Source organism: Penicillium cinerascens (genome assembly GCF_028974065.1).
Source record: "Penicillium cinerascens strain IBT 15544 chromosome Unknown scaffold_4_segment0_segment1, whole genome shotgun sequence".
Taxonomy (NCBI): Eukaryota; Fungi; Ascomycota; class Eurotiomycetes; order Eurotiales; family Aspergillaceae; genus Penicillium; species Penicillium cinerascens.
The window spans coordinates 1,551,868-1,578,177 of NW_026695298.1; the positions used below are offsets into that span (position 1 = coordinate 1,551,868).

At 53.4% G+C, this 26,310-nt stretch overlaps 9 protein-coding genes across 9 annotated transcripts; 5 read left to right on the plus strand and 4 right to left on the minus strand.

Moving 5' to 3' along the window:
• Positions 1-715: 715 nt before the first annotated feature.
• N7498_009677 (acetate--CoA ligase) lies at positions 716-3,013 on the plus strand (the record flags this gene model as incomplete). Its single annotated transcript, XM_058456733.1, has 6 exons — positions 716-739; positions 806-2,050; positions 2,109-2,369; positions 2,428-2,557; positions 2,615-2,889; positions 2,951-3,013. The coding sequence occupies 6 exons, from the start codon at positions 716-718 to the stop codon at positions 3,011-3,013; spliced, it is 1,998 nt and encodes a 665-aa protein (XP_058303632.1).
• Positions 3,014-3,615: 602 nt separating this feature from the next.
• On the plus strand, positions 3,616-10,683 carry N7498_009678 (uncharacterized protein). Its single transcript, XM_058456734.1, has 6 exons — positions 3,616-3,782; positions 4,103-4,213; positions 4,543-8,342; positions 8,532-8,765; positions 8,819-10,471; positions 10,523-10,683. Exons 1-6 carry the CDS (start codon positions 3,689-3,691, stop codon positions 10,634-10,636), a joined length of 6,006 nt encoding a protein of 2,001 aa, XP_058303633.1. The 5' UTR covers positions 3,616-3,688; the 3' UTR covers positions 10,637-10,683.
• A 967-nt stretch (positions 10,684-11,650) lies between these two features.
• N7498_009679 (homeobox domain-containing protein) lies at positions 11,651-13,460 on the plus strand (the record flags this gene model as incomplete). The annotated part of the gene is made up of 2 exons (XM_058456735.1): positions 11,651-12,226; positions 12,279-13,460. 2 exons carry the CDS (start codon positions 11,651-11,653, stop codon positions 13,458-13,460), a joined length of 1,758 nt encoding a protein of 585 aa, XP_058303634.1.
• An 86-nt stretch (positions 13,461-13,546) lies between these two features.
• On the minus strand, positions 13,547-14,585 carry N7498_009680 (uncharacterized protein; the record flags this gene model as incomplete). The annotated part of the gene is made up of 2 exons (XM_058456736.1): positions 13,547-14,370; positions 14,450-14,585. The coding sequence occupies 2 exons, from the start codon at positions 14,583-14,585 to the stop codon at positions 13,547-13,549; spliced, it is 960 nt and encodes a 319-aa protein (XP_058303635.1).
• Positions 14,586-16,027: 1,442 nt separating this feature from the next.
• N7498_009681 (C2 domain protein) lies at positions 16,028-19,934 on the plus strand (the record flags this gene model as incomplete). Its single annotated transcript, XM_058456737.1, has 5 exons — positions 16,028-16,393; positions 16,445-16,480; positions 16,533-16,907; positions 16,964-18,451; positions 18,507-19,934. The coding sequence occupies 5 exons, from the start codon at positions 16,028-16,030 to the stop codon at positions 19,932-19,934; spliced, it is 3,693 nt and encodes a 1,230-aa protein (XP_058303636.1).
• Positions 19,935-20,365: 431 nt separating this feature from the next.
• On the minus strand, positions 20,366-21,307 carry N7498_009682 (uncharacterized protein; the record flags this gene model as incomplete). Its single annotated transcript, XM_058456738.1, has 1 exon — positions 20,366-21,307. One exon carries the CDS (start codon positions 21,305-21,307, stop codon positions 20,366-20,368), a length of 942 nt encoding a protein of 313 aa, XP_058303637.1.
• A 1,196-nt stretch (positions 21,308-22,503) lies between these two features.
• N7498_009683 (uncharacterized protein) lies at positions 22,504-23,252 on the plus strand (the record flags this gene model as incomplete). The annotated part of the gene is made up of 2 exons (XM_058456739.1): positions 22,504-22,939; positions 22,990-23,252. The coding sequence occupies 2 exons, from the start codon at positions 22,504-22,506 to the stop codon at positions 23,250-23,252; spliced, it is 699 nt and encodes a 232-aa protein (XP_058303638.1).
• A 297-nt stretch (positions 23,253-23,549) lies between these two features.
• Positions 23,550-24,464, minus strand: N7498_009684 (uncharacterized protein; the record flags this gene model as incomplete). Its single annotated transcript, XM_058456740.1, has 1 exon — positions 23,550-24,464. One exon carries the CDS (start codon positions 24,462-24,464, stop codon positions 23,550-23,552), a length of 915 nt encoding a protein of 304 aa, XP_058303639.1.
• Positions 24,465-25,114: 650 nt separating this feature from the next.
• On the minus strand, positions 25,115-26,142 carry N7498_009685 (NmrA/HSCARG family protein; the record flags this gene model as incomplete). The annotated part of the gene is made up of 3 exons (XM_058456741.1): positions 25,115-25,443; positions 25,500-25,911; positions 25,969-26,142. 3 exons carry the CDS (start codon positions 26,140-26,142, stop codon positions 25,115-25,117), a joined length of 915 nt encoding a protein of 304 aa, XP_058303640.1.
• Positions 26,143-26,310: the final 168 nt, after the last annotated feature.

Genomic DNA, 26,310 nt, shown 5'->3' on the forward strand with positions numbered 1-26,310 from the left:
ATCATAGCATCATGGTTCGAGATGGAGATTAGCTCTCCCCCACTCCGAATTACAGGGGGAATAGCCTAGGGCCGGGGTTGATCAGGTCGGACGAATGGTTCACGGAGAACGGGAGCATTGAAATGGAGGGAAGGCAAGCCAAAAGTGCTAGTGGGCTGGGCCCGATTGTAAGCTTCCCCGGAGCAACGGAAGCACTGCGGTCACCCCGCATCGCCGAACATGCACACTCTTTTCGACCATTGACTGGATTCGAATCGCGTGCGTTGTAGTACAGATAGATCTCGGTGAAGCCATTCGTAAGATCTCACCGATCTCGCCCTTTCGAGCAATAAATGTAGTGGAAAGGACTGAAAAAAAAAACATCCCGAAACGCACGGCCCACGCCGTATCGGTAGCCCACTGAAAAGTTGACAGGCGTACGGAAAGGTAAGGAATCTCCACCCGGGGAGGTGGATGTCATGGAAACAGCCATTTGAAAAGGTTACTACTAAACCGTCGCCGGACCCTCTTTCTCCTGCTTTTATTCTTTTCCTCCTCCTCAATACCCTTCCCCCCTTTCATCGCAGACCGGAGTCCGAGTAAGTGCTGATCCCCCCACCTTATTGATCCTCTGCGCTTAAACTGTGCCCCTCTCTCTGACTTCACGTATAGAGGTTTGCGCCGAGCTTCTTTCCCAACTCCTAGCATTTCTTTCCATATATAGGAGCTTGCAATCATGTCTCCTCCCAAGCCCTCGGTGGTAAGGCAGCCCCCTCCAACCGCTAATCCCAGGCGGTTTTGCGCCAACGGGACTGACTCTGTCTAGGTGATGGAGGCGCACGAGGTCGACACCTTCCACGTCCCCAAAGCTTTCCACAACAAGCGCCCCGGCGGAACTCACCTCAAGGACATCGACGAGTACAAGAAACTCTATGATGAATCTATTCGCAGCCCCGACGTCTTCTGGGCCCGCATGGCCCGTGAGCTGCTCACCTTCGAGAAGGATTTTGAGACCACCCACTTCGGCTCATTCGAGAACGGCGACAATGCCTGGTTCCCCGAGGGGCGCCTGAATGCTTCTTACAACTGCGTCGACCGCCATGCGCTCAAGAACCCCAACAAGGTCGCCATCATCTACGAGGGCGACGAGCCCAACGAGGGCCGCACCATCACATACGGCGAGCTGCTGCGCGAGGTCTCTCGCGTTGCCTGGGCGCTGAAGCAGCGCGGTGTCAAGAAGGGCGAGACGGTCGCCATTTACATGCCCATGATTCCAGAGGCCCTCGTTGCCTTCCTCGCCTGCTCGCGCATTGGTGCCGTGCACTCCGTCGTTTTCGCCGGTTTCTCCTCCGACTCCCTCCGGGACCGTGTCATTGACGCTGATTCCCGTGTCGTCATCACCACTGATGAGGGCAAGCGTGGCGGCAAGGTCATTGGTACCAAGCGCATTGTCGATGAGGCCCTTAAGCAGTGCCCCGATGTGCACACCTGCCTCGTCTACAAGCGCACCGGTGCCGAGGTCCCCTGGACCCAGGGCCGTGACTTGTGGTGGCACGACGAGGTCGAGAAGTACCCCAACTACATTGCCCCCGAGTCGATGAGCTCCGAGGACCCTCTTTTCCTGCTCTACACCTCTGGCTCTACCGGTAAGCCCAAGGGTGTTATGCACACTACCGCCGGTTACCTGCTGGGTGCGGCCATGACCGGCAAGTACGTGTTTGACATCCATGATGACGACCGCTACTTCTGCGGTGGTGACGTGGGCTGGATTACCGGTCACACCTACGTTGTGTACGCTCCTCTCCTGCTCGGATGTGCCACCGTTGTCTTCGAGAGTACCCCCGCCTACCCCAATTTCTCGCGCTACTGGGACGTGATCGACAAGTACGATGTCACTCAGTTCTATGTCGCCCCCACTGCCCTGCGTCTGTTGAAGCGCGCTGGTAACGAGCACATCCACCACAAGATGAAGTCTCTGCGTATCCTGGGCTCTGTTGGCGAGCCCATTGCCGCCGAGGTTTGGAAGTGGTACTTCGAGGCTGTTGGCAAGGAAGAGGCCCATATTTGCGACGTTCGTCTTCCCTTTCCTTTCTAGAAACGAAGAAGCTGTGTCTAACCTTTGAATGTAGACTTACTGGCAAACCGAGACTGGTTGCAACGTGATCACCCCTCTTGGAGGTATCACCCCCACCAAGCCCGGCAGTGCTTCTCTGCCCTTCTTTGGTATTGAGCCCGCCATCATCGACCCTGTCTCCGGCGAGGAGATCACTGGCAACGATGTTGAGGGTGTTTTGGCCTTCAAGCAGCCTTGGCCTAGCATGGCCCGCACCGTTTGGGGTGCACACAAGCGCTATATGGACACTTACTTGAACGTCTACAAGGGTTACTACGTAAGACGACACCATTGCGAGAATCTCACGTGCGGATTAAAGCTAACACTTTCCCTAGTTCACGGGTGATGGCGCTGGTCGCGATCACGAAGGCTACTACTGGATTCGTGGCCGCGTTGACGACGTCGTGAACGTGTCTGGCCACCGTTTGTCCACTGCCGAAATTGAGGCTGCTCTTCTCGAGCATTGTGAGTTTTTTCGTTAGCGAAATTCAAATGGTCCCACATGAAACTAACCTTCCTCAGCTATGGTCGCCGAGGCTGCCGTTGTCGGTATTTCCGATGAGCTCACCGGCCAGGCTGTCAACGCCTTCGTTGCTCTCAAGGAGGGCAACGAGACCAGCGACCAGGTGCTCAAGGACCTGGTGATGCAGGTTCGCAAGTCGATCGGTCCCTTCGCCGCCCCCAAGGCTGTCTTCGTCGTCGATGACCTGCCCAAGACCCGCAGTGGAAAGATTATGCGCCGTATTCTGCGCAAGATCCTCAGTGGTGAGGAGGACAGTCTTGGTGACACTTCAACGGTAAGAGCTCTTCTAGCACTTTCACTTTCCGCTTTCGATTAATACTAACGTACTCGAATAGCTCTCCGACCCCAGCGTTGTGGACAAAATTATTGAAACTGTCCACGCTGCTCGCAAGAAGTAAAAATTGGATCCATGAATTTATGATATTGATGTTTCAGAAGGGTGAGTTTATCCTCTAACATGGATGAGCTTTAGCTAATATCACATCACAGGTGCAGGTCTATTGGCCCTAGCTGGGCGTACGAGATTCGGTTATTCCGGTTTTCAGTTTCGCCGTTATTTTTTTGAGATTCCCTGATTAGTCTATCCAGTAGCTATGTGAATAGGATTTTGCCCTGGATTTCAAACGTGGTGGTACGTTCGTAATCATAGCTGGTGTAGGGTAGGCTCCGAGTAGAGCTCGGAGGGCAGTTCTCCGGTACTGTAGCCGTGCCACGAGGAAAAGGACCGAATGAAATGCATACCGCGCGCTCGAGCCCTGAACGAGGCAGCTCTATGCGCTTTCCCATGCATGTCTTCCCTCGAGAAATCGTCCATCGCCGTGTGCAGGCGCATGAGGCCGAGTCAGGCAGCACTCACGTGATGGAACACAGTGTCCCGACTGTGTTCCCGGCGCTGAGTCAGCTCACTGCCTGAGCTGGCAAACTTCACCATTTCTGGCGCGTCTCTCCCTCTCTTCTCCCTCCCACGCGCTCTCTCTCGCCCGCCGCACCGATCCCTCACCCTGACTCGGCTTTAAAACCTGCGCGCACCTCACTTCATGCTTGCATAGAATCCTCAACTCCGACCCGACAACATGTCTTTCGGTTTTGGAGGATTCGGGCAGAACAACCAGAGCACCGGCTTCGGAGCGGGCTCTGGCTTCGGAGGCACCAACAATACTGGCGGAGGTAGGTTTCCATCGCGACAGCCGTGAGCTGTATCGTTTCACATCCTTCAATTTCCCAATGCTTTCCCAACGTTGTTTTCCTTGATGCCTTCCCTGTCCCGGAAAGGAAAAAAAACAAACCCTCGGTGCTCCTGACGTCGATCCTGCGACGACAATGACACGCGCAAGGCGACCCGTTCCAACCTGACGACCTTCGCCGTGCCACGTGAAATCCACTCCGGATTTTTTTTCGATGCTCAGCGACACCGCGATAAGAGAAGGGATCTACAAGGGCCGACTTGAAAAATCAGTCTCTGACCGCGATCCCCTTCCGTCATCTAGGCTTTGGCTCCTCAACCTCTGCATTCGGCGGTGGAAACACCGGCGGCAGTTTGTTTGGCAGCAATACCAACACCACAAACACCGCGTCTAGCAGCTTCGGCACCGGCGGAGGTACGTGCTCGAATCGACCAGAGCCTCGAAGTCCTTGCTCTCCAGTCCTTTTCTCGCGATTGTTATTCATCGCGCCGGATCGACCCCTCGCTTGGCGCCAATGTCAATGGCCTCTGTTGTGCCCGTGGATATCGTTCATGCGCCAGCCTCTTTGGCAGGCCCATTGACCGCGGGTTTGACTCAAATGAGGAACCCCGTGGTTATCCCGGTGCCTGAACAATCTGGGCCCTAGGGCTTGTCTTTTTCTTTTTTGAACTACATCTGCATTTTATCACTGTTTGGTCAGGTTAAGCTCGCATGGCAGTTACTAACATTATCATTGTTTCTAGGATTCGGAGCCAATACACAAAATCAATCTAATACAATGTTCGGCGGTCAAAATCGTGCCGGCGGATTCGGCACTACCAACAACTCTGGTGGAAGTCTTTTTGGAAGCAGCACAACTACTCCTTCTACCGGATTCGGTACCGGTGCAGCCACCGGTGGAGGATTCGGCACTGGAGGTGCATTCGGCAACACCAACACCAACACCAACACCAACACCAGTGGAGGACTTTTCGGAGCCAATAAGACTGGAGGGTTTGGAGCCACCAACACGGCCACCAGTGGTTTCGGTGGTGGTGCCACTAGTGGGTTTGGAGCCGGAGCAGGAACCACCGGCACGGGTACTGGCTTTGGCGGTGGTGGCACGGCCTTCCAAGGCGCCTTGCCTACTTGTGAAGGCACTGGCAGCACCCCGTTCAACCCTTGGACCGAGAAGGATAGCAACACCAGTGCCACAAACCACTACCAGAGTATCAGCTTCATGCAGCCCTACAGCAAATGGTCATTTGAGGAACTGAGGCTCGCGGATTACCAGCAAGGTCGTCGTTACGGCAACGGTAGTGGCCAGGCCGGAGGCTTCGGTTCCTCTGCCTTTGGTGCAACTAATACTGGGTTCGGAGCGCAACAGAACCCCACCGGTACGGGCTTTGGAGCTAGCACTACTACGCCATTTGGTGCAACCTCGACCCCATCGGCTGGCTTCGGAAGCACTCCGACTGCTGGTGCCTTTGGCTCTACGCCTGCCAACAACAGCAACCCGTTGTTTGGCGGTTCCAAGCCTGCTGGCACCTCCTTGTTCGGAAACACTGGAAACGCCAACGCTTCAGGGGGTCTATTTGGCGGTAGTAACACTGGAACTACCGGTGGATTTGGAGCCAATACCAACGTCGGAGGAACTGGAACTGGCGGTGCTTTCGGCGGCACAGGTAACACCGGCAACTCGCTATTCGGCAACAACCAGCAACAAACCAAGCCCTTCGGTGCCGCAGGAACCACGGGCTCTACCTTCGGTGGATTTGGTACCCAGCAACCCGCCACTTCCTCCACGCAATTCGGCAACACCGCCGCCACATCTACTCCATTTGGCCAGCCGAATCAAGGCACTACAGGAGGTGCTTTTGGTGGCGGTTTCGGTGCCCAGAACCAAACTCAAAACCAGGCTCAGAAGCCAGGTGGTTTATTTGGCGGCAGCGGTGGCGGTTTTGGTACCAACACTCAGCAACAGAGTGGTGGCGGCTTGTTCGGTGGTAATCAAACCCAAGCTGCTGGCACTGGCGGCGGCCTATTTGGCAACGCGCAGAGTCAGCCTCAGCAGCAGGCTGGTGGTGGCTTGTTCGGTGGTACTCAAACCCAAGCTGCTGGCACTGGTGGTGGCCTCTTTGGCAATACGCAGAATCAGCAACAGCAAAAGCCTGGTGGACTTTTCGGCTCTAGCACTGGCGCCACTGGCGGCGCGTTCGGCGGCGGTTTTGGCAACACCCAAAACCAGCAGTCCGGTGGTGCAACTGGTGGTTTGTTTGGAAACTCTCAAACCCAACAGCAGCAGAAACCTGGCGGCCTCTTTGGCTCAGCTGGTACTGGCGGCGGTGGTCTATTTGGCGGCACACAAGGTGTGTCTGCTCCAGGCGGAGGCTCTTCGCTCTTTGGCGGTGGTCAGTCTCAGCAGCAACAGCCCGCTGGGAACAGCTTGTTTGGTGCTTCGCAGCCTGCGCAGCAACAGTCCCAGCCTGTTCCTGGAAGCTTGAATGCGTCTTTGCTTGAAGGCAACCCGTATGGTAGTCAGTCTATCTTCTCGGGTCTTCCGACCCCAAGTGCACCGTCCCCCGGTCCCTTGGCTACTCCTCTCTCTTCTAGCATGAAGCAGAAGCAGCGAACCCCACTGCCTGTTTACAAGATTACGCCCACTGCTGCCAACCGCCTTATTACCCCTCCCAAGCGTCAAGGCTACGGATTCTCTTACTCTACTTATGCCTCGCCTTCCAGCGCTACCAGCACTCCATCTGGGCTTAGCAACAGTCTTCTCGGAAGTGGCAGCCTCCGCGGAAGCGTCAATGGCAGCTTTGGACGTAGCTTCAGCAAGAGCTACTCTACCAGCAACCTTCGCAAGACCTTCGATCCCGATTCGGACAGCATCCTTGCTCCCGGGGCCATGCAGAATGGCAGTGGGCGTAGCAACGGCGGCAGCCTAAAACGTCTAACCATCGACCGCAGCCTGCGCAACGATCTCTTCAGTCGCCCCGCCAGCACCTCGCCTGCGACCATCATCAACGGAGATGACTCGGCCCATCCGGCTGATAAGCTCAAGAAGAAGGTCAGCTTCGACTCGGCCCCGGCTGCCCCCCCAGTTTCCGGTGGTGAGGTTGTGCGTGTTGAATCCAAGAGCCCCGAGCCTACCCCTGAGGAGCTTGGCTTCCTCCGCTCTACTCGTAAGAGTGGCAGCCTCAACGGCATTGATGGCATGGCCAGTCGGTCGGAAATGGAATCCGCCGGCCGCGATCTTGCCGTCGTTCCTGAGAATGGTGAACCTAGCCCTCCTAGTTCTAGCCTCACGCGCGTCTCCTATACTCAAGGCGAGGATCCCAAGCCGGGCGACTACTGGATGAAACCTTCCTTCGATGAGCTCAGCAAAATGAGCCGCGAGCAGCTGAAGCGCGTCGTGGACTTCACTGTCGGCCGTAATAACTGTGGTGAGGTCACTTTCAACGGCCCTGTCGACCTTACCACTGTCGACCTGGACAACATTTTCGGTAACATTGTGGACATCGCTTTGCGGAGAATCACGGTCTACCCGGAGGAAGGTGTCAAGCCTCCCATGGGCAAGGGGTTGAACGTTCCGTCTACTTTGCGCATCCAGAACTCCTGGCCGCGCGGTAGAGGCGGGAAGGCCACAAACCCTCTTAACGGCGGCCCACTCTTTGAGAAGCACATTGAGCGTCTGCGGAAGGTGGCCGACACTAAGTTCCTCTCTTATGAGCGTGAGACTGGCACATGGGTCTTTGAGGTGCCTCACTTCACCACCTACGGACTTGATTATGATTCGGATGAAGAAGGTGAGAACCTTGACCAAAGCACCCTTGGTGCAGGCCCTGATGATACTCGCACTCCTAAGGCCCAGGCCGATCATCCCGTAAGCTTTGAGCAGTCTGCGACATTTTCGATTGATGAGTCCTTCGTTGGATCAATGATTGGCGTTGATGATGACACTTTCGATTTCAAGAAGCGCAAGATTGTCCCCGGTTCTTTCGGCCAGACTATGGAGGCGGAAGATGAGGAGATGGGTTCTGAGGGCGAGACCGAGTCTTTTTTAGAGGAAGGCTCCACGGGTTCAGCTACTGAGCATGACGACGACGTCACCGAGAGCCAGCGATCTGGCGACTCGGTAGTTGAATCTGATGAGGACGAGGAGATGGACATGGCGGGTTCCTTTCCTAACATTCATCACACCGTGGAGCGGGAAGACAGCCACAGCTTCGGCAGTGATCTGGACACCACCCAGCCTATCACAAGGCCTTTTGGCACCCCCGGCAAGCCTCGGCTTGATCTCAGTGGTGATTGGACTGAGCAACTGCAACGAACCATCAGCCCTCGCAAGCAGAACCGTGACGCCCTGCGCGAGATCCAGGCGAATGCCTTTACCGACCGGCCTCTTCTGAACGATGGCTCGCCTGAAGAAAAGTCGACGAGTTCTCTGAAGACGGGTTTTTCGACCAGTATCGATCTGATGAATTCTTTGTTCCAGCAGCCGCGGAAGCAGAATGCCCCATCTCCGTTGAAGGCTTCAAAAACGCAGCCCAAGGGCTTTGAGGTTCGCACCCCCTTCTTGCTTTATACTTGATTTCACGTTCTCTTTGATGCCTTGGCCCTTTATTTGATCCACTACACGTTACCCTGTCTCTATTCATCATCATGTATCTAGCACTTGACCTTCACCCCCACAGATAGTTTACCCAATTTGAGAACCCTTTGAGCTAAACTCTTTTTCTTCCGAACGCAGTGGCCCTACAACAAGCAACCCAAAACCTTCGCCGGGGACGAAACGAAGATGGACGCAAAAGATGTCGCTTTCCACGATTCCTTCAAGCCTCGCTGGGGTCCCATGGATTCTCTCGTTTGCGCCAAAAGTGACATGGAGCCTCTGCCAGATGCTGACCAGCGCTGGCAAGAGCGTTTCTCGGTTTTCAGTGAGGCCAGAGATATCGCCGTGATGGGCTATAACCAGTTCAGCAACGTATGTACCTCCTCGCTGTTCGATTTCGGAATTGGTTTTTAACGATCATCCAGTCAAAGGAGATGCTGGATGTTCAAAAGCAGCAGTCCACCATTCAACGTATTGATGGGATTCCTATGGCTTGGATGTCCAAGATCGACCTTCGCCAGTTTGCCTTTTCGCCAGTCAAGGATGAAGAGCGGTTGGTGTGGCAGCTGACCAATATCCTTTTCAACGATGACATCGAGGATGACATTTCAGCTGGTGTGCCACTGCAATTGCGGTCCAAGTTCGCGCATCGCATCAAGAAGGACCGGCTGACCCGACTTTGGGAATCCATTATTCGTGAGCGACACGCTCATTCCGTCGATCTCATTCGCTCGCCGGAGGAACGCGCCGTTCAACTTCTGTGCTCCCATCGTGTTGACGAGGCATGCAAAGCCTTGGTTGAAACTCAGGACCTCCACTTAGCCACTGTGGTTGCACAGATTGGTCGTGATGCCACCTCGCGGGCCGACATGGCTAATCAGATCGACGTATGGCGCCAGAACAATGTGCTCTCAGAGATGAGCGAGCCTGTTCGGGCTCTTTACGAACTGGTCGCGGGCAACAGTCTCCACAGTGAAGGCAAGTCTGGTGGGGCTCTCGAAGACAGAGCCTCCAGCTTCACCTTTACCGAGCGGTTCGATCTGGATTGGTTCCAGGCCTTTGGTCTCCGCCTCTGGTACGGCATTACTGAAGATGAGCCGATTGAAGCCGCCGTGTCCAAGTTCCTCGCCGACATGGCTACCGGCCTTGAGCCTGCTTTCCCCCATCCTTCGCACGGTGCTAGCACTCGTGCGTCTGTCCAGCCCGGCTCAGACACTCTTGGCCGTGAGTCTCCATTATGGGTGCTGCTCAAGGCTTACTCGGCTGCGAATGGCAGCAAGAGTGTCCGATCCGTTGAGCTCCCTGCAGCTCTGCTCCCCGAGTCTGTCTCTGGCGACCGATTGACCAACCGGCTATCTTTCCAACTTCACCGCGTTCTCGCCACCATTTTGGGACATCACGATGCGATAAAGATCGATCAATTTCAAACCGACCGTCTTACGTGGGACTATGCATCCGAGATTATTGCTGGCGAAGAGCTCGGCCCTGCGCTCTTTGTCCTTCTCCACCTTTCGCAGCATGAAGAACGCAAACGTGCTGTGCAAGAGACCCTCTCTCGCTTCGGCGCCCTTCTTCCCGATCCCGAGCCATCTGGGGGCTCAGAGTCTGCCTGGCTGCACCTGACCACCGAGCTCCAACTCCCTGAGGCCTGGATTTGGGTTGCTAAGGCCCTGCACGCCCGTGACAGTGGCGAAGCTACGCGGGAAGTGGATTGTCTCATCCGTGGCAAGCACTGGAACGACGCCCACTCTACCTTCTGTCGCGCTGTCGGTCCTACCGCAGTCATCTCGCGCGACTACGTCACTCTCGAGCGCCTGGTCTCCGGCTTCGGCGAGAGCCCTGAGCGCAAGATGCGCAACTGGGCTTCTGGTGGTGGCATCTACGAGGACTTCCTGCGCCTGGCCACTGCAACCCGTGGTCGACGTGACCCGATCCGTCTCAGCCGTCTGGTAAATGCCCTCGTGAAGATGGGCGACCACGTCCGCAACGGCAAGGGCATGGATGGGTTGGAGGAGCGTGTAGCCTTCAAGGAGATGAGCCGGGCGGTTGCCGGCTGGATTACACATGAGGATGTTCAGGTTTGTTTTCCCTCTGCTACTTCATTCATACAGTCGCTAACACTCAATCAGTCCGTTGAGTCCTCAGCAGTACTCGGTCTACCACTTACCGGTGATGCTCGTGTCCTGCAAACCGTGGAGATGGGCCGCAGATATTATGGAGTTATCATGGCTGGCGGCTACTAAGATGTGATGGAAAGATTATTGAAAATGTGATTTCCGTGTTACGCATTTCGAGTCCCCCATGCCCTTGTTTCCCCCTAGTTGTTTCCTATGTTCACCCCGACATGAATGTACTGTACTTTACAATCTTATTATTACGCCTTGCCTTTATTTCCCGTAGAGAGTGCTCCCTTGAAACAAATCGCAGCGTCCTTTTGCGAGTAGTCCGATAGAACTAGATACCTAAAGAGCAATATGAACTCGCAGGGGCTGAGAGTATGAAATCCTCTTGTTTAAGCTTTTCGGTTTTTCCAGTTTCTTATCGATTATTTCCAGTTTTCAACATGAAAGATAAATCAGAAGAAAATCGAGGGAAATTAATCATAGTGAAATGGAGTTTCATGCTTCAAACGTTCCTTTGCGAGTGTTGGAGCCTTAGGATGAGGGCTCCAATCTTCAACACATATAATCTCATAAACTTACGACTATTGTAATGGGCTATGACCGTCACTATTAGCTCTGAAATGTATCGCAATTTCTTCTCACCACGGTCCCTTTTTGGGTCTTCGAGGCTCTACGTCCATGAGAGATCCACCCCAGGCACATTTCAGCGCACCTGAAGCTCACTATGAGATTACGATCCCTCGGACATGCTCCGCAAGAAAGGCCTAGAAGCATAATACGGATGAGACTAGTTTTATGGTGGTAGGATGGATTTCTCTGGCGAGGTATATAATATCTACCAGGTGGACGGCCCTGTACGGATTTGGCATCGTGAGCTAAAGCGTTCCAAAGGAAAGCAAGATTACTGTAGCAGTAAGTTAGATAGTGTCAGGATTTTGGTGCATAAGCTATGCATTTATCCAAAGCTTCCAAGTCAACATGGAAGCACTCTCTTCCATCCTTTCCGTCATCTCTCACCGCCTTGTATCTTGATTTCCAACTGGGTGAGCACTTAAACGGAAAAGGAATGGTAAGATTTGGCAGACTTTATCCTGTCTATATGCTACTGTAGCGATACAGTGGGCTCCATTCGCCATGGATCCGCCACCGTTCGACCCCTCGTCATCCGACCACTTACCTCAGTCACTTCCAGTCTCGGGGCTTCAGGGTATGTCCGATGCCGATGTATCTGGCAACTGGACACCCGATAACCCAACCGTTGATTGGGATGCTTTGAACAATTTCTGTTTTTGTTCGTCTGAACCCACCAACTTCGACTGGCCTCAGTGGTGTCTCGACTCAAACTTGGAAGGCGAAGGTCATTCAGTCTTGCAATCATCAGGAGCCCCAAACGAAACCCTGCATTATTTGCAGACGGGTATTCCAACCAATTTTGCTCAACTGCAGAACCTTTCGAATGTCTCGCAGTGGCTAGATGGCGCGTGGCGACCTCCAGTGCCCTGCATACATTGCCGCAGACACCGGCTACAGTGTCTTATAATTCGCACCACAGATGCAAACCCCAATCCTGTCACCTCTTGCTCTAGCTGTGTCGCTCTTTTCCGGGAGTGTAGTCTTGCCAAGGGAACAAAGCGGCTTCCATCCGGCTTCGAGACTTTCTCTCCCGTTCTGGGCCACCTGCATGGCCTTCCGGAACAAACGGAGGATAGTGTACGTATCCTCTTCAACCGTGTCCCCTTTCAATTCTCACAATCGGTAGCAGGGCAACAATATCCTTGAGTCCCTGGAGACAACAAAAGACCGCAGCGGATCCAAACAATTTGTGAGAAAAGGAGCTAGGGTGTTGCGGGAGTGGTTCCTAAGGAACCAGGAGTATCCCTACCCAAATGAAGACCAAAAATCCCAGCTCTGCCATGAAACCGGGTTTTCGCAAAAGCGCATTTCAACTTGGTTTGCGAATGCACGCCGACGGCAAAAGCAAAAGATCCAAACGTCAAACATCGCAACACCCTTTCGTTTCCGGTCAGGGTCGCCACTTGTCACGAGCACAATAAGCTCATTGACACCCATGGAAAGATGGCAAGCATCACCTCCGGAAGATGAAGTGGCTCCCGAATCTGCCATTCAAGATGCCATGGCCTCGGGAACCGTCGAGGCCGATGCAGCCGTGGACCCATTTCAACTCGATATGTCGAGTATGGATCTGTTCAATTTCGACGAAACGTCTTCTCATCTCGCATCCTCTGTTTCCAGTTTTGGGAGCAGAGTGTCGGAAATATCGGAAAGTGCGTCTTCAGCATGGAGTCATCAGTCGGGAGGAGAAGGCGGATTGTCTTTTCCTATGCTACCTAAGACACAGCGCTCTCGCCGGCGGGATCGACAACATCTATCAGGAGAGGAAGGTCAATACCAATGCACATTTTGCATGCAGTCTTTCAGGAAGAGGCATGACTGGTCACGGCACGAGAAGAGCGTTCATCTTCAGCTCGATTCCTGGATCTGTACGCCGAACCTCGATGACCTCCAGCAACACTATGCCTTTCAGGTTGCTGAATGCTGCTTCTGCGATACTCCTTTCCCCACGTCGGCACATTGGGAAGAACACGAGTTTCATATCTGTTCTGACAAGCCTACAACTGAGCGTTCTTTTAGTCGGAAAGACTATTTGTGGCAGCATCTGCGCAAGTTCCATGCCTGTACCAAGATCCCTGTTGACCTCGATGCATGGCGTGGAATAGGTGGCAATGCCCAAAGTCGTTGTGGCTTCTGCGACTGCTCGCTCTCCACCTGGACAGCGCGGGTGGAACACATAGCAGAACACTTCAAGAACGGAGCACGCATGCAACAATGGGTAGGCGATTGGGGACTCGATTCATCAGCCATGAGCGTTCTGCGAAATGCCGTCCTGCCCTCTCAGCGGTCTCTGTCGAGCCCATCTACATGATACAGTTCACGAGTAACGAATTAATGTCCAGATATGACTCAAATTTTTATGCAGCGCTAATCGTAGAATAACGTAGTTCATAGCCCTCAGTATTCGACGGTCTGCCATCCGCGATGGTACCACGCCCCCATACCCAGCGCAAACACGACGAGGCTACCATCGCGCACAAAATCCCTGAAGAGCGAGACGACCATCCCTAAACCACCCTGTTTCCCACCCAGTAACATCCGGCCACCGGTCAGGAGCATTTCACCAGTAACGAAGATCAAGAATGGGTTCTGTGCCGTGGCAGGCTTGGGCGGGGCACTTCCGAACATTGCAACAGACGCGCTGATGACGAACAGCGAGTAGAAAGCCATGCCGAGTGCGAAGAGGACATGCAGCGTCTTCCATATCCGAACGGTCTTCTGCTCCGCCTCAGTCAGTTGTTGACCACCACCCAGCATGTTTGCGAGGAACGGCGGAACCCCAAGAGCGCCCGCGATATCTGCTGGTGAGAATCCAGACGGGGGCTGTCCGGGTGCCCCGCCGGGGCCACCTGGCGCAGGCGCATTCGGGTCGCCTCCCATGGATCCCATCAGGGATTGAAGAAGTTTCATAGTTGGGTCCTCCGCCATGTTGTCTGGCTGTTGGCCCTGTCCTTGCGCGGGAGCTGCCTGTTGGAACATGGCGCGGAAGGCTTCCTGTTGCGCCTGCATGTTTTCTGCCGACTGCATGTTGGACTGTTGACCCTGGCCTTGCTCGGGGACTGCCTGGCGGAGCATGGCGCGGAAGGCTTCCTGCTGCGCCTGAAGTTGTTGTTGTGACGACTGCATATCCGGCTGAGGGCCCGGCGAGGGTCGAGACTGCGGTAGAGGGGAAGGAGACGGAGAGACTGCAGGCTGAGGGGATGGCGAGGCTTCTTCACGGTCTGCAGTTGCGTCAAGTTAGTCAAATGATACAAGTAGCTGGGGCAGAGTATTATCGTGCTCTAGGTATTCATTTCGTACCAACTTGCGGTGTGCGACCGCTGAGGCTAGTGATCTTGTCCAAGCGCGCGGAGCCTCCCTCCTTGATTTTGGCCTCTCGGCGCTCTCGGCGCAGGCGTGCGGCTCGCTGGGCCGGAGACTCGTCCGGTGTTGACATCACGGCTGAGAGTGGAAAATGGAATGCAGAATTTCGTGTTCAACGACCCTCGATTTGGGAATGGAGAAGAGATTCCCTGGTGCGCAACGGCAAGTAATGAGGGGAGATGTCTGGGGTGGAAGTTGAGGAAGCTCGAGTCCCGTGGTGATAAGAAAACCCACTTATCCCATGCCAGCATCAACCTCCACTTTGCAAGAAACACTATACAGCTTTGCGAGCATAGATCCATGGCATTCAAATACAGTGCAAATGCGGACTATTTGCAATACTTGACATTCTCGGCTTACCTTTGACAATCCCTTCCCGCTCTGCTCCTTGGGACCTCTACTATGCGCAATTATATATCCAGCTACCCAGGTGTCCCACGGACATTGGATCAACTCGCTCAAAGAAAAAATCTCTTAACACGACGCAACCGCTCACTCAACAATAACCAACAGAATCGCTGATCATCAGAATAGCAAATGAACCACCATGACACCCGAAATCGGCAGCGTGGTCAGGGTGAATGAAATTGGTACAGTTTCCGGCACACGATCAGCGCGCAGCATAGCGATGACTCGCTGAAAGTGAGCTATCATCATCCACTAGCCCCTTCGTCGGTGTACGCGGTCTGCCCCAGGGGTGATCTGATCGCTGGGTTTGTACTGTAGATCGTCGGCTGGGGTCTCGACGCCCATTTGATGGATTCAATGCCTGTACAGCACAACCTGTCGGTGGACACGCTCACTCGATCAGAGTTTCCAAGGCTGTTGGATCCCGGGGAATAAATTTCTAGACTTCTGTGGATGAAACCGTGTATTGTGCTGCATAAGTATTGAAGTCATGGCGAAATAGTTCCCCCTGGTGACATCATGTACGGGGGATCCATCAGACAGGAGCGACCAGTGGCTACATTGGTGTTGGTAAAAGCAAGATGTAAAAGAATACAACGTGGTATTGTCAATTCCCAGTATTTTGGTTCAAAATGCTATAAGAGCGTGAAAATATAGCAGTATCTGGGCAGTGTTGAAAAACAGCTATATCAAGGTGTGACGGATATGAGCGGTGCCAAGGGATTCCGCCACGCATATACCGTACCGTACTGGAGAGCAACAGCTCCGCAGTGGAGAAAGTCGATCTCTTGTACTCTGCGCTATCAGTCACAGATAGACTATGGGCGAATGGCAGCGCGTTTATCATCGTCATCGCACTTTTCCGGGTTCCGCCCGCCGATGACGTAGTTCCTGGGGAGAGCTGTCAGAGCTGATGTCCAACCTCACGACTTTTTGCTTTTATGTTCTTTTAACCCCTTCCTCTAGTATCAATTCCTGCGTTTCCTGCCGGTAGAAGCGGGGTTTAACGTGAGGGAATCCTGCTCGACATTCTACGATAATATCGCCCCCCTACCTCTGGACGGCCGACTCTACTGTACATATTTCATTGAGACGCAAGCCTCTGCCATGGCTTCCGGGACTCAACAGGGAATCGGAGAGCCTGAGCGACACCGCGTTGGAGAGCATTGGAGTGGTACCAATCCCGTTCCAACCGTCCAGAAATTCATCGAGCATCTCGACCAGGAGAAGCACGAGCGCGACAAAAGAATCGACGATGAGAACCTGGCCAAGAAGGAAAAAGCTCAGAGACAAAAAGACCAAGAGAGCAGAGGAGAACAGCCCGAGGATACGCAGAATGGAGAGTTCATGAAACACAAGCCACGCGAGATCTCGCAGGCCAAGATTCGCAACGTGACCGATCCCACTACTGGCAAGGAGATTGGCGTGGAGGATCAGGATGAAGACTCAATGGAAGTAGTCAAAAACCCCAGGGTATGGGCGTCTGAAATAACATACGTGAAACACTGATTGACTGGACTCTAGTTGACTGTCCCTAACGCTAATATCGGACAACCCACCGTGAGTGCTTGCATCCTCCAATTGGTATATCGAACATACTGACAACCATCAGTCTGTACAAACGAGTCACGATCAAGATTTCTCCGAGTATAAGGAGAACCAGGACATCACCGCGCCCCCTGACCCCATCGCGGAGGGAACAACCTCCGATGTACCCATTCGCGGGGAAAGGACTAATGTGCTCTTCCATCCCACGCCCACCGTTTCATATCAGCCGATGTATGAGAAGCTGGAAAAGCGTGCGATGGAATTGTGTATTGCCATCTTGTTTGCCATCATCGTTCTAGGACGGACCTTTGGAGGTTCTCTATGGGGCCTCATTCCGCTTGCTGGATGCATTACAAGTGGCGTATGGCTATGGATGCACGAAGTTGTCCGGAGGGGCAAGGTGATGGAGTGGAGTAGCGAACAGCTCCGCGGACAAACTGTACGTTGCTTCTTTCCGAGCTTTATGCGCCACATTTTGCTGACTATTTTATGAAGGCAACTGCCAACCTCCTCCCCGAATCAGTGGAATGGATGAATACTTTCCTCGGCGTCATCTGGGGCCTCGTCAATCCCGATATGCTGCAACCCGCGGCAGATACAATTGAAGACATCATGCAAGTATCTGCCCCCAAGGTCGTTGAGAATGTCCGAATTGCGGAAATCGACCAGGGTAACAACCCTTTCCGCATCCTCAGCATGCGCGCTCTGCCAGATGATCATGTCCAGAACCTCAAGGACAACATCCGTGACGAGAACAGGAAGAATAAGGATCCACAGGAAGCTGCTGCCGCGGAAGAAGGAGGTAGCTACTACAATATGGAGGCATCCTTCGCATACCACGCAATACCAACCTCCGGGACCGCCTCTTCCAAAGCTCGCAACATGCATATGCACCTGGTGTTCTATTTGGGAATTCGCGGCTTGTTCGGCGTACCTTTCCCTGTCTTTGTCGAATTGACCGAGTTGGTTGGTACAGTCCGTCTCCGCTTGCAGTTGACGCCCGAGCCACCGTTCGCGAAGGAGGTGACCTTTACGCTTGTCGGTATTCCACATGTTAAGGCGGCCTGTGTGCCTATGGTGCGGAGGGGTGTCAATATTCTCAACCTGCCGCTGATCTCGAACTTCGTTAACTATGCTATTGGCGCAGCCTGTGCGATGTTTGCTGCTCCCAAGTCGATGACTATGGACTTGAGCATGTTGCTGAAGGGTGATGATATCGAAAAAGATACTCAGGCTCTAGGCGTCATGTGGGTTCGTATCCATCGTGCCGTTGGCTTGAGTAAGCAGGACCGCCGCGGTAGCGAAGGTGGTGGTAGCGACCCCTACATCAACCTTTCCTTCTCCAAATACGGAAAGCCCATGTACTGCACGCGCGTTATCACGGATGACCTCAACCCAATTTGGGAAGAGACCGCCGCGCTGTTGGTCACTCCAGAACTAATCAAGGCGAACGAGAATTTGAGTATTGAGCTCTGGGACTCGGATCGGAACACTGCAGATGACATTGTCGGAAAGGTGGAAATGCCCATCCACGAGCTGCTCCAACACCCAGGCCGGATGTACCCGCAGGTCTCCAAGCTTCAGGGTCTTGATGTGGATAGTGAAATGCCCGGCCAGTTACACTGGGAAGTCGGATACTTTGCTAAGCCCAAGCTTCGACCAGAGTTGCGCACCGATGGCAAGAAGAAGGATCTTCCCGAGAGCTTCCAAGGTGACCCAACCTTCGAGGACGAGAAGGGTACTATCACTAATGAGGAGGAGGATGCGGTTATGCATACTCCTCCGGACCCCATCTGGCCTAGTGGCATTGTGCACATCGTCGTGCACCAGATTGTCAATCTGCAACTTGCCAACATCAAGGGTAGTGAGGGAAATCGCAAGGGTAAGGAGTATGAGCCTGCGAAACCGTTTGGTGAGAACACCGAAGAGCAGGGAGGTGACCTGCCCACGAGCTACTGCAAGATCATGCTCAACGACCAACTGGTAAGTATCTACCACTCTTTAACTTCAGTGCAAGCTCCGACTCACTGTTTCTTAGATTTACCGTACTCGAGCCAAGGCCGTAAGCTCCAAGCCCATCTTCAACGCCGGAACAGAACGGTTCATCCGCGACTGGCGCTCAGGCGTGGTCACTGTCACCGTACGAGACCAGCGATACCGCGAGCACGACCCGATCCTCGGCGTCATTCCAATTAAACTGTCCGACCTCTTCCAGACTAGCTCCCAGGTCACCCGGTGGTATCCGCTGGACGGCGGCGTTGGATTCGGACGAATCCGTATCTCAATACTGCTCCGACACGTGGAGACCAAGCTGCCTCCCAACATGCTCGGCTGGGACGTTGGCACATTCGAGTTTGACAGCGACAAGGTTGTCGCCAAAGGCTACGGCCGTAACGTCAAGATCAGGACGCGCACTGGCGGTAGCGTGGGTAAGCTCACACGTCGTATCTGCCACATGGATGGCGAGGATGCAGTCTTCGATACATCGGATGAGAGCTTCCGCGATTCCCTGCGTTTGCCAGTCAAGCATCGCTATCGTTCGCCCGTGGTCTTCGAGTTCCACCTCAAGGGTAAACGAGGCGCTGCGGCATATGCCATCCTTTGGCTGCAGCATCTGGTTGACAACGAACACACCGACATTGACATCCCGATCTGGACAACAAAGTCCGGTCCTCGTTTAACACAGAACTACATCACCGAAGCGAACTGGCGCGCCAAGGAAGTTCCCGGCCTGGAAGATCTGACAGAAGTCGGACGCCTCCAATTCAGCTGCCGATTCTCACCCGGGATCGACGAATCACACGAGGCTTTCGTGGTAGACAACGACTCGCGCGAGACCTTTGAAACATGGGAGGCATGCATGTCACAGGGAGTACGATCTCGCAGCGTATCAACCGAGGTCCCGAGCGAAGTCCAAGAAAAGCACGAACAATCACTCGTCGACGGTCGCGACGTCCTAAAGCAAGCCGACCCCGCCGAACGCCGACGTTGGATCGACCGCGAAGGACATGACTGGAGCGGTGCATTCGGCCACGATCCTCGCGCTTACACCGACGAAGTCGGTCGCAAGGTCGCCGAGCCTGGACAAGACAAGCCTCGCCATGACCCTATAACTCCGCCACCAATCAAGGAGCAGCCTTCCGCCCATTCTGGTTCGCAAAACGGAGAAGCCGATAGCAACTCTACCTCTGACGAGTCCGAGGGGGAGGACGGGGAGTCATCGAATGGACCGTCGACTGTTAGCCCCGTTGCCACTGCTTCGTCGTCGCAGGCGGGTAACGACACCTCGAATAAGGCTAATAAGCGCAGTGAGCAGCGTCAGCAGCGTGGCTTGATGCAGTGGCGCCCTGCGCGCAATGCGCAGTTCGCGAAGGACGAGGCGAAGTTTGTGCTGCGCAAAATGAAGAAGAAGATTGGGGCTGGTGGTCTTACTGGCCGTGAGCCTGACATTGAGACGGAGACTTGATTTTGTACTTGGAAATTTGTAATGGTGTGTGATGGGTGTTTTTGTATATCACGATGTGAATGTCTCGGTAACCTAGTTCAAAAATCCCACTTTGTACAATTCACGCTAAAGTGAGAGAATCTTCCTTAGGAGAGTCGGTGTTTCGTAACGCTGGCGTTGATGATGTGATAATCTAAACTTAAATGACGACGAGCTCTAGCTCCAGCGAATGATTCAAGTCGCAGATTAAAAAGGAAAATAAGCACGATCATGAGAAGTTCGTCCATGAATTATAAGAAATGATGCCCGGGAACCGGGATGGAAATATTCGCTAGTAAACCGCCAAAAAGCCCCCAGGGCCTCTATATGACCAAAGACATGAATCATAAGCAAAAATGGTATATGCAAGAAAAAGAAAAATAAGCGGTCATGGCAAGGTCGTCAACACCGGTTCAGTGGCCGGATTGCGCTTCTGCCTGTTCATCCGGCGTGTACGCAGAACCTTCCGACGGCGTCCGCTGAGACGAGTCCGAAACATCACTTTGAGACTCCGTATGCAACGGTCCTAGTGTCCACTTCCACTCTCTCCGCCGTTTCACACGACCCTGCCTCGGCGTCTGCGGCGTGGAAGAGTAATCCGGCTCCAAGCCATCTAGCAAAGCTACAGCGCGCACCTGCCGCTCAACACCCATCGAGCGACGTTTCTTGCGCTCGACCTTGGAGAGCGAGGCATCGCGCAGCCCAGTTTCATCAGCGCTGCCTTCGTCGGAGGTGCTATTTTCTGAAAGGGATGCACTGCCCGAATCCGAGTCATCCTCGGCGGGGTCGGCTGTTGGCTCGGGCGTGGGTGCCTGGTGCACAGCCTCTTCGTGGATAAGATCCAGATGCTTCGCCGTGTATGTTTCGGTGTGAATCTCCTCCTCGAGTGGTTGCCGGTAGCTCACTTGCTTCTTGGCGGGGAAGAAGACACGGCGAGTGCCCGGGCCGGGCCCACTGGTGCCTGCGGAGACGGAACCCGAGCGTCGCCGGGCTGACTCAAGTGGGGAGTTTCGCAAGATGCTGCGCACTCCTATGGGCAGCTGGTAGGGACGGTAGCTGAACGGGTGGGTGGGAGGGTGGTGGACGTAGGGAGAGATGGGTTTGTTGTTGTTGAATCGGTGGGTGGAGGATGTCGATGTCTTGGAGGGGGAGGTTGTTGTGGAGGATGGAGATGTGACATCGTAGGCATTCTTGAAGGTGTTGCGCACCGTTGGTGATGCGCCGGCTCCTGCCGTGAAGGAGAGGGAAAGACCGGTGGTTGAGCTGCCGAAGGTGCGCGGCAGAGATGTAGTTTGGAGGGTGAGTTTGGGTCGTGAGGTGATACCCCGATGGTCGGGCTGGGAGAGACAAGACATGGTTGTCGAAGAGCATGAAGCACATCGCCCGTCAGGCGAAGAGGGATAGAGTGGTGTCATGGAGCATAACGTGGGGGAGAGTGCGAGGGAAACGATTTACCGGTGGCGGGGGGTGGGCTAAGAATAGTCGGCGCTTGCAACTGCACCTGCGACGTGACGAAGTGCCCTGAAGCACGTTGGGGAGCGCCAACCACGATATTAATATGAACGTTTCCAGGTCGAGCCCGAATCGTCTCCGGTCTCTCTGTATAAATTAAATCTCGGTCAAAAACCCCGGTGCCGCAGAATTTTCCCAGCTATTGACGCCACAACCAGCCCCGTCGCACATGGTGATCGACCACGATCGTTTCTCCCGTTCTAATTAAATCTAAAAAAGGCCAGGTGTACTGTACTGTAAGCAGCTCATGGACCCACGGGGGCAAATCGAATAAAAAAGAGCCTGAACCGGGCGCAATAACTGAAGATCAGGTTGAAACCACCGAGCGCAAAGCGAGTTCTATAAAAAGAACGTGGGGCCAGATCTTCGCCGCTCGAAAACGCGTCCGTGTCTTGATTGCCTCTGCAATGTCGCTTCTTCTCGCCCCAAACTGTATGTTCGTCATCACCCCTCATCTGACCATCCATGGATACCTCTCCTTCTACGGAGTTGGTGCCAGTCACACCAGCGACCCCTGTTTCGCGTCTCTAACGGGCTCCTCAACCTGCTACCACGTCCTGATCCCGGTCCAGGTCCACCCACGGTCCGTTCGTCCCAAACTCCGTAGATTGTGCTCGCTACCGCATTCCAACGTATGATACTCCACCATCGTCCGGGTGACCTGCAAGCTTAATCGTGAGACCCAGCGGGACGAGACGGAGACGGTGTTGCGGCTCTAGATATCCGTTCCTTGATCCAGACGGGTCTAGATCTCGGCGCTATGACCCCGGCGAGATTGGATGTGGAGCCGTTCGGGCGTTTCTTCCCTGCCGGTCTGGAATCCCCCCGACTGTGATACCATTGCATGGAGGGGTCAAGAGCGCTACACATCCTAGAAATGATTGCCGGGTTTTTTGGAATCCTTCAAAGTCAACTGTAAATTCCTCGTGTTCGCGGCCAACCTTATTCATAGTGATGATGTCATCTTGCCTCGAGATATTATAACTGAGTCGACTGCCAGTAAATCCTCATTCGACTTGTATTTCGCAAAACAGTTTCCATGATGCCAAAATCAATTGCAATCATTGCCGGTGCAGGGCCGGGGACAGGCAGCGCCGTCGCCCGCCGGTTTGCTCAGGTCTACCCAGTAGTCCTGCTTGCTCGATCGCAGCAGTCCCTCGATCCCTTAGTCAACGATATCACCCAGAGCGGGGGGTCCGTATTGGGCATACCTACAGATGTGACCAGCGCCTCGAGTATGAGCTCGGCAATGGACCAAGTCAAGACGCAGTTTGGTCCTGATCTGAGCATCGCGGCCGCAATCTACAACGCTGCGAGCAAATTCACGAGAAAACCTTTCCTAGAACAAACCCCGGAAGAGTTTTTAGGGAGCCTTGAATCAACCGTCAAGGGCGCTTTCAACTTCTCTCAGGCCACGCTTCCCTTGATGTTGAATCCAGACAACCCGCAATATCCACCCACCCTCATTTTCACCGGTACAGAACTCGAATTCAGTTGCTGAAAGGTTTCTAACTTCTCATCATAGGTGCAACTGCTGCACTCAAGGGAGGCTCTGGACTGTCCGGGTTCGCCGTGAGCAAGTTTGGAATCCGTGCCATGTCTCAGTCTCTCGCGCGTGAATTCGGACCCAAGGGTGTTCACGTCTCCCATGCTATCATTGACGGGATCATCGATACTGAGAAAACCAGGGGGATCAGTCAAAACACCCCGGATTCGAAGATTGATCCTGAATGGCTAAGGACATTAGCATTCCCGGAGCAATCACTTGTCGTGCTGATCGGTTCATAGATTGCGGAATCATACTGGTTTTTACACACCCAGCCCCGAACTTCATTTACCCATGAAATAGATCTCAGGCCGTACTCGGAGACGTGGTGAATGGAAAGCCATTAACTATGGCTGAATTGATAATCAATTTTTGGAATCTTCAGGGTGACTAAATACTATTATAAAAAGCAAAATACGCCTAGGCAAGCGAGCTGTCACAAGCGCCATGTATGTACTTCGTAAGATAAATGTCTCAAGAAACACATCTGAAGAAATGGACACGTTTTAAATGTCATTTATGGCCACTGGAAGGTCAAATCACTTCTTGGATTGCTTATTCTTCTGCTGTCGGAGGAATTCCTCCACCTTGGTCCAACTGAGCTCGGGATATCGATCATTATCCAGCGCCTCGAGTTTACCGGCACCAGAATGCATGTTGGTCATGTACTGCAGGCCCTGCCAAATTGGCAACGTCTCATTTTGACCGCCGAAAAGACGCAAAACTCGAATCACGAATTCCATGAACCACACGGGGCCAATCCACGAAGGAGTGTATTGTACACCTTCCACCTTGGTCTGTGCATCTGCAATATCCTGCACAGTAACCGTATCGCCGGCAATGCGGAGGAAGTTGGGCGTAGGATTCGGGTCGACAGCCACAGCAGCCGTGTACGCAGCCGTGTCCTCCATGGTGGTGAAATCAAGCTGCTGCGTCATTTGACCGATATACGGGACCTTGCGACTTTTGTGATTGATCATCGGCGAGTCGCCGGCCATCAAATCCATGAAAGGACCATTGAGAATACTCGTCCATGTAATACCCGACTTTCTGAGCTGGGTGTGGAACTCGCGGCGCAGATCCAAGTTTCGGTTGGACCCTGGCTTTATCTTGGTGAAGTCAAGAGCAAAGTCGGAAGGGATGAATTTTGGCACCTTGGCCGCCACGGAGGCCTCTAGGAGGTTGCCCTGGGCGGTGTGCATGACGTCTTTCAAGCCCTGGAGTGAAGAAACGACACAAATTGCTCCGTTCAGCTCACGGGTGAGAGCAGGCACATCTGAGAGATCAACTGGAGTGATGGCAGCGCCAGCGTTGTGAAGCTTCTCTGTGCGAGATGGATCGGTGTCAGGGCGCACAAGGGCCTTCACGGCCACACCTCGCTTGAGGAGATCCATAGTAATAAGCTGGCCCAGTCCGCCGGAGGCGCCAGCAACGGCAACAAATGGTGAGGCCATTGGAGTTGTAGTTATCAGAAGGCGAGACAAATGGTGGTGGTGGTTATGTAAGTTGCGACTGAGAGAAAGACGGTTATCGGAATGTGAGTTCAACCTGAAGGAATCTTCCTAGGTAATAAATACATTCAGCCCATTATTATGATCTAAAAAGATCTGCAGTTGAACTTGCTCGACGTTCTGCGCAATTAGTCATTCTACGCAATTAGTCATGACGATTGTTCGGTCGGCTTCGGGATCGAGATCAACCCCGAGGGCCGAAACCCTTGACAAACTGCCCCGGTGGTATCTCTCCAGGCGAAAAACGCAGTAGAAAAAAAGATCAACTGCATGTGTGATAATACTTGCTACTTGTTTACTATGTCTGCCTATTGCTGCAATTGAATCCAAAGACCAATACCGTACTAGAAGGTGGAGGGCGGCAAGCAGCTAATTTGAGGCGTGGACGATCTAAACATCTTTTGTGTTCTCGTCATTGACGGCCTCATTTGGAACAGTAGGACTGATTCCTACAATTATATGCTCAATTGCATAGTTGCTGGGATACAAAGTCCGTTGAAGATTGAGTATGTCCCAAAGTTTTATGAACGATACAATTTAATTTCAGATTCTCATTTTCAAGCTCAACTAGTTTAATAAGTAACAGGCTAGACTTATTCCCAAGCAGAAGCGTTCTTTTGGACAAACTCCGCCCAGGTAGTGGGTCTGGAGTCAAGGAGTTTCAGGCTAGGCTCGAGAGGCTCCCCCAAGTAGTAGCCGGGCTCTTCCACAAACAGCTGGTTCTCAAGATACTCTTCCGCTATGGCAGGAGGCAAGGCGGCCTTGTACTGTTCCGAAGAAATCTGCATGAAGACAGCCTTCTTGCCGGTAACCTGAGAGAAGGTGTCCACAATCTCCTCAGGAGTGTAGTACTGGGCAGCTGCCAGGATTTGTTTGTTCTTCAACTGATCCGCGTGCTTAATTGCGGCCTTCACAAAGAGACCTAGAAGAGGTGACTCAGTTTACGTCCAGAGTGATAAAATATGGGAGGAATCTTACCTGTATCTTTGGCGGCATCGAACAGAGGGAACTTGGCTTGCTTGCCAACAGGGTAGAAAAGCTGGTATGAGCCATCTTCGGCCCGTTTGAGCATCGACGTGAAGTTGCTCATGTAGTATCCGGGAAGGACAAAGCTGCATCCAACTCCCGAGGCGCGGATATACTTCTCGACGTTGGCCTTGCTATCGAAATGAGGAACGTGGGTGAGACGGCCCTTGCTTTCTTCCGTCACGTGGTGGAGGGAAGAGAAGATGAGGTGGGAAACACCAACGGCCTTGGAGACATCGGCCACATTCTTTCCCTGCGAGAATTCGATGTCGGCATTCATCGTTTCCCAGTAGTTAGTGACCAGGAAGACGGTGTGAGAGCCCTCAAGAGCCGTGGCCAGAGAGTCGACGGAGCCCAAATCGGCCTAAATATCCCTGTCAATGGCTATTCTTGAAAACTAGGGTATCAAGTGCAATCTTACGGTGACAACTTCGACACCCCGCTTAGCCAGGTCCTGAGCTGATTTCTTGGTGGTGTCGCGAGTGATACCGCGGATCTTGAATTCCTTCGAGAGCTGCGGGTCGGCAAGAATGGCGTCAATCACAGAACCACCCTGGTTTCCAGTGGCGCCGAAGACGGTGATCAATTTAGACATGGCGGAGGGGAGTTTAGATGAAGTCGACTGAAATCAAACTTGGTGATGTAGGGAATGGTAGTGGTTGCGTAGTGTGCTAGTTGAATCGGCCCAAGAATCGAGGATTTCAGGGAGCTTTCATAAATTTCTAGGATCAGTCTAAACCTTGAATTGGCCGAAATACGAGCA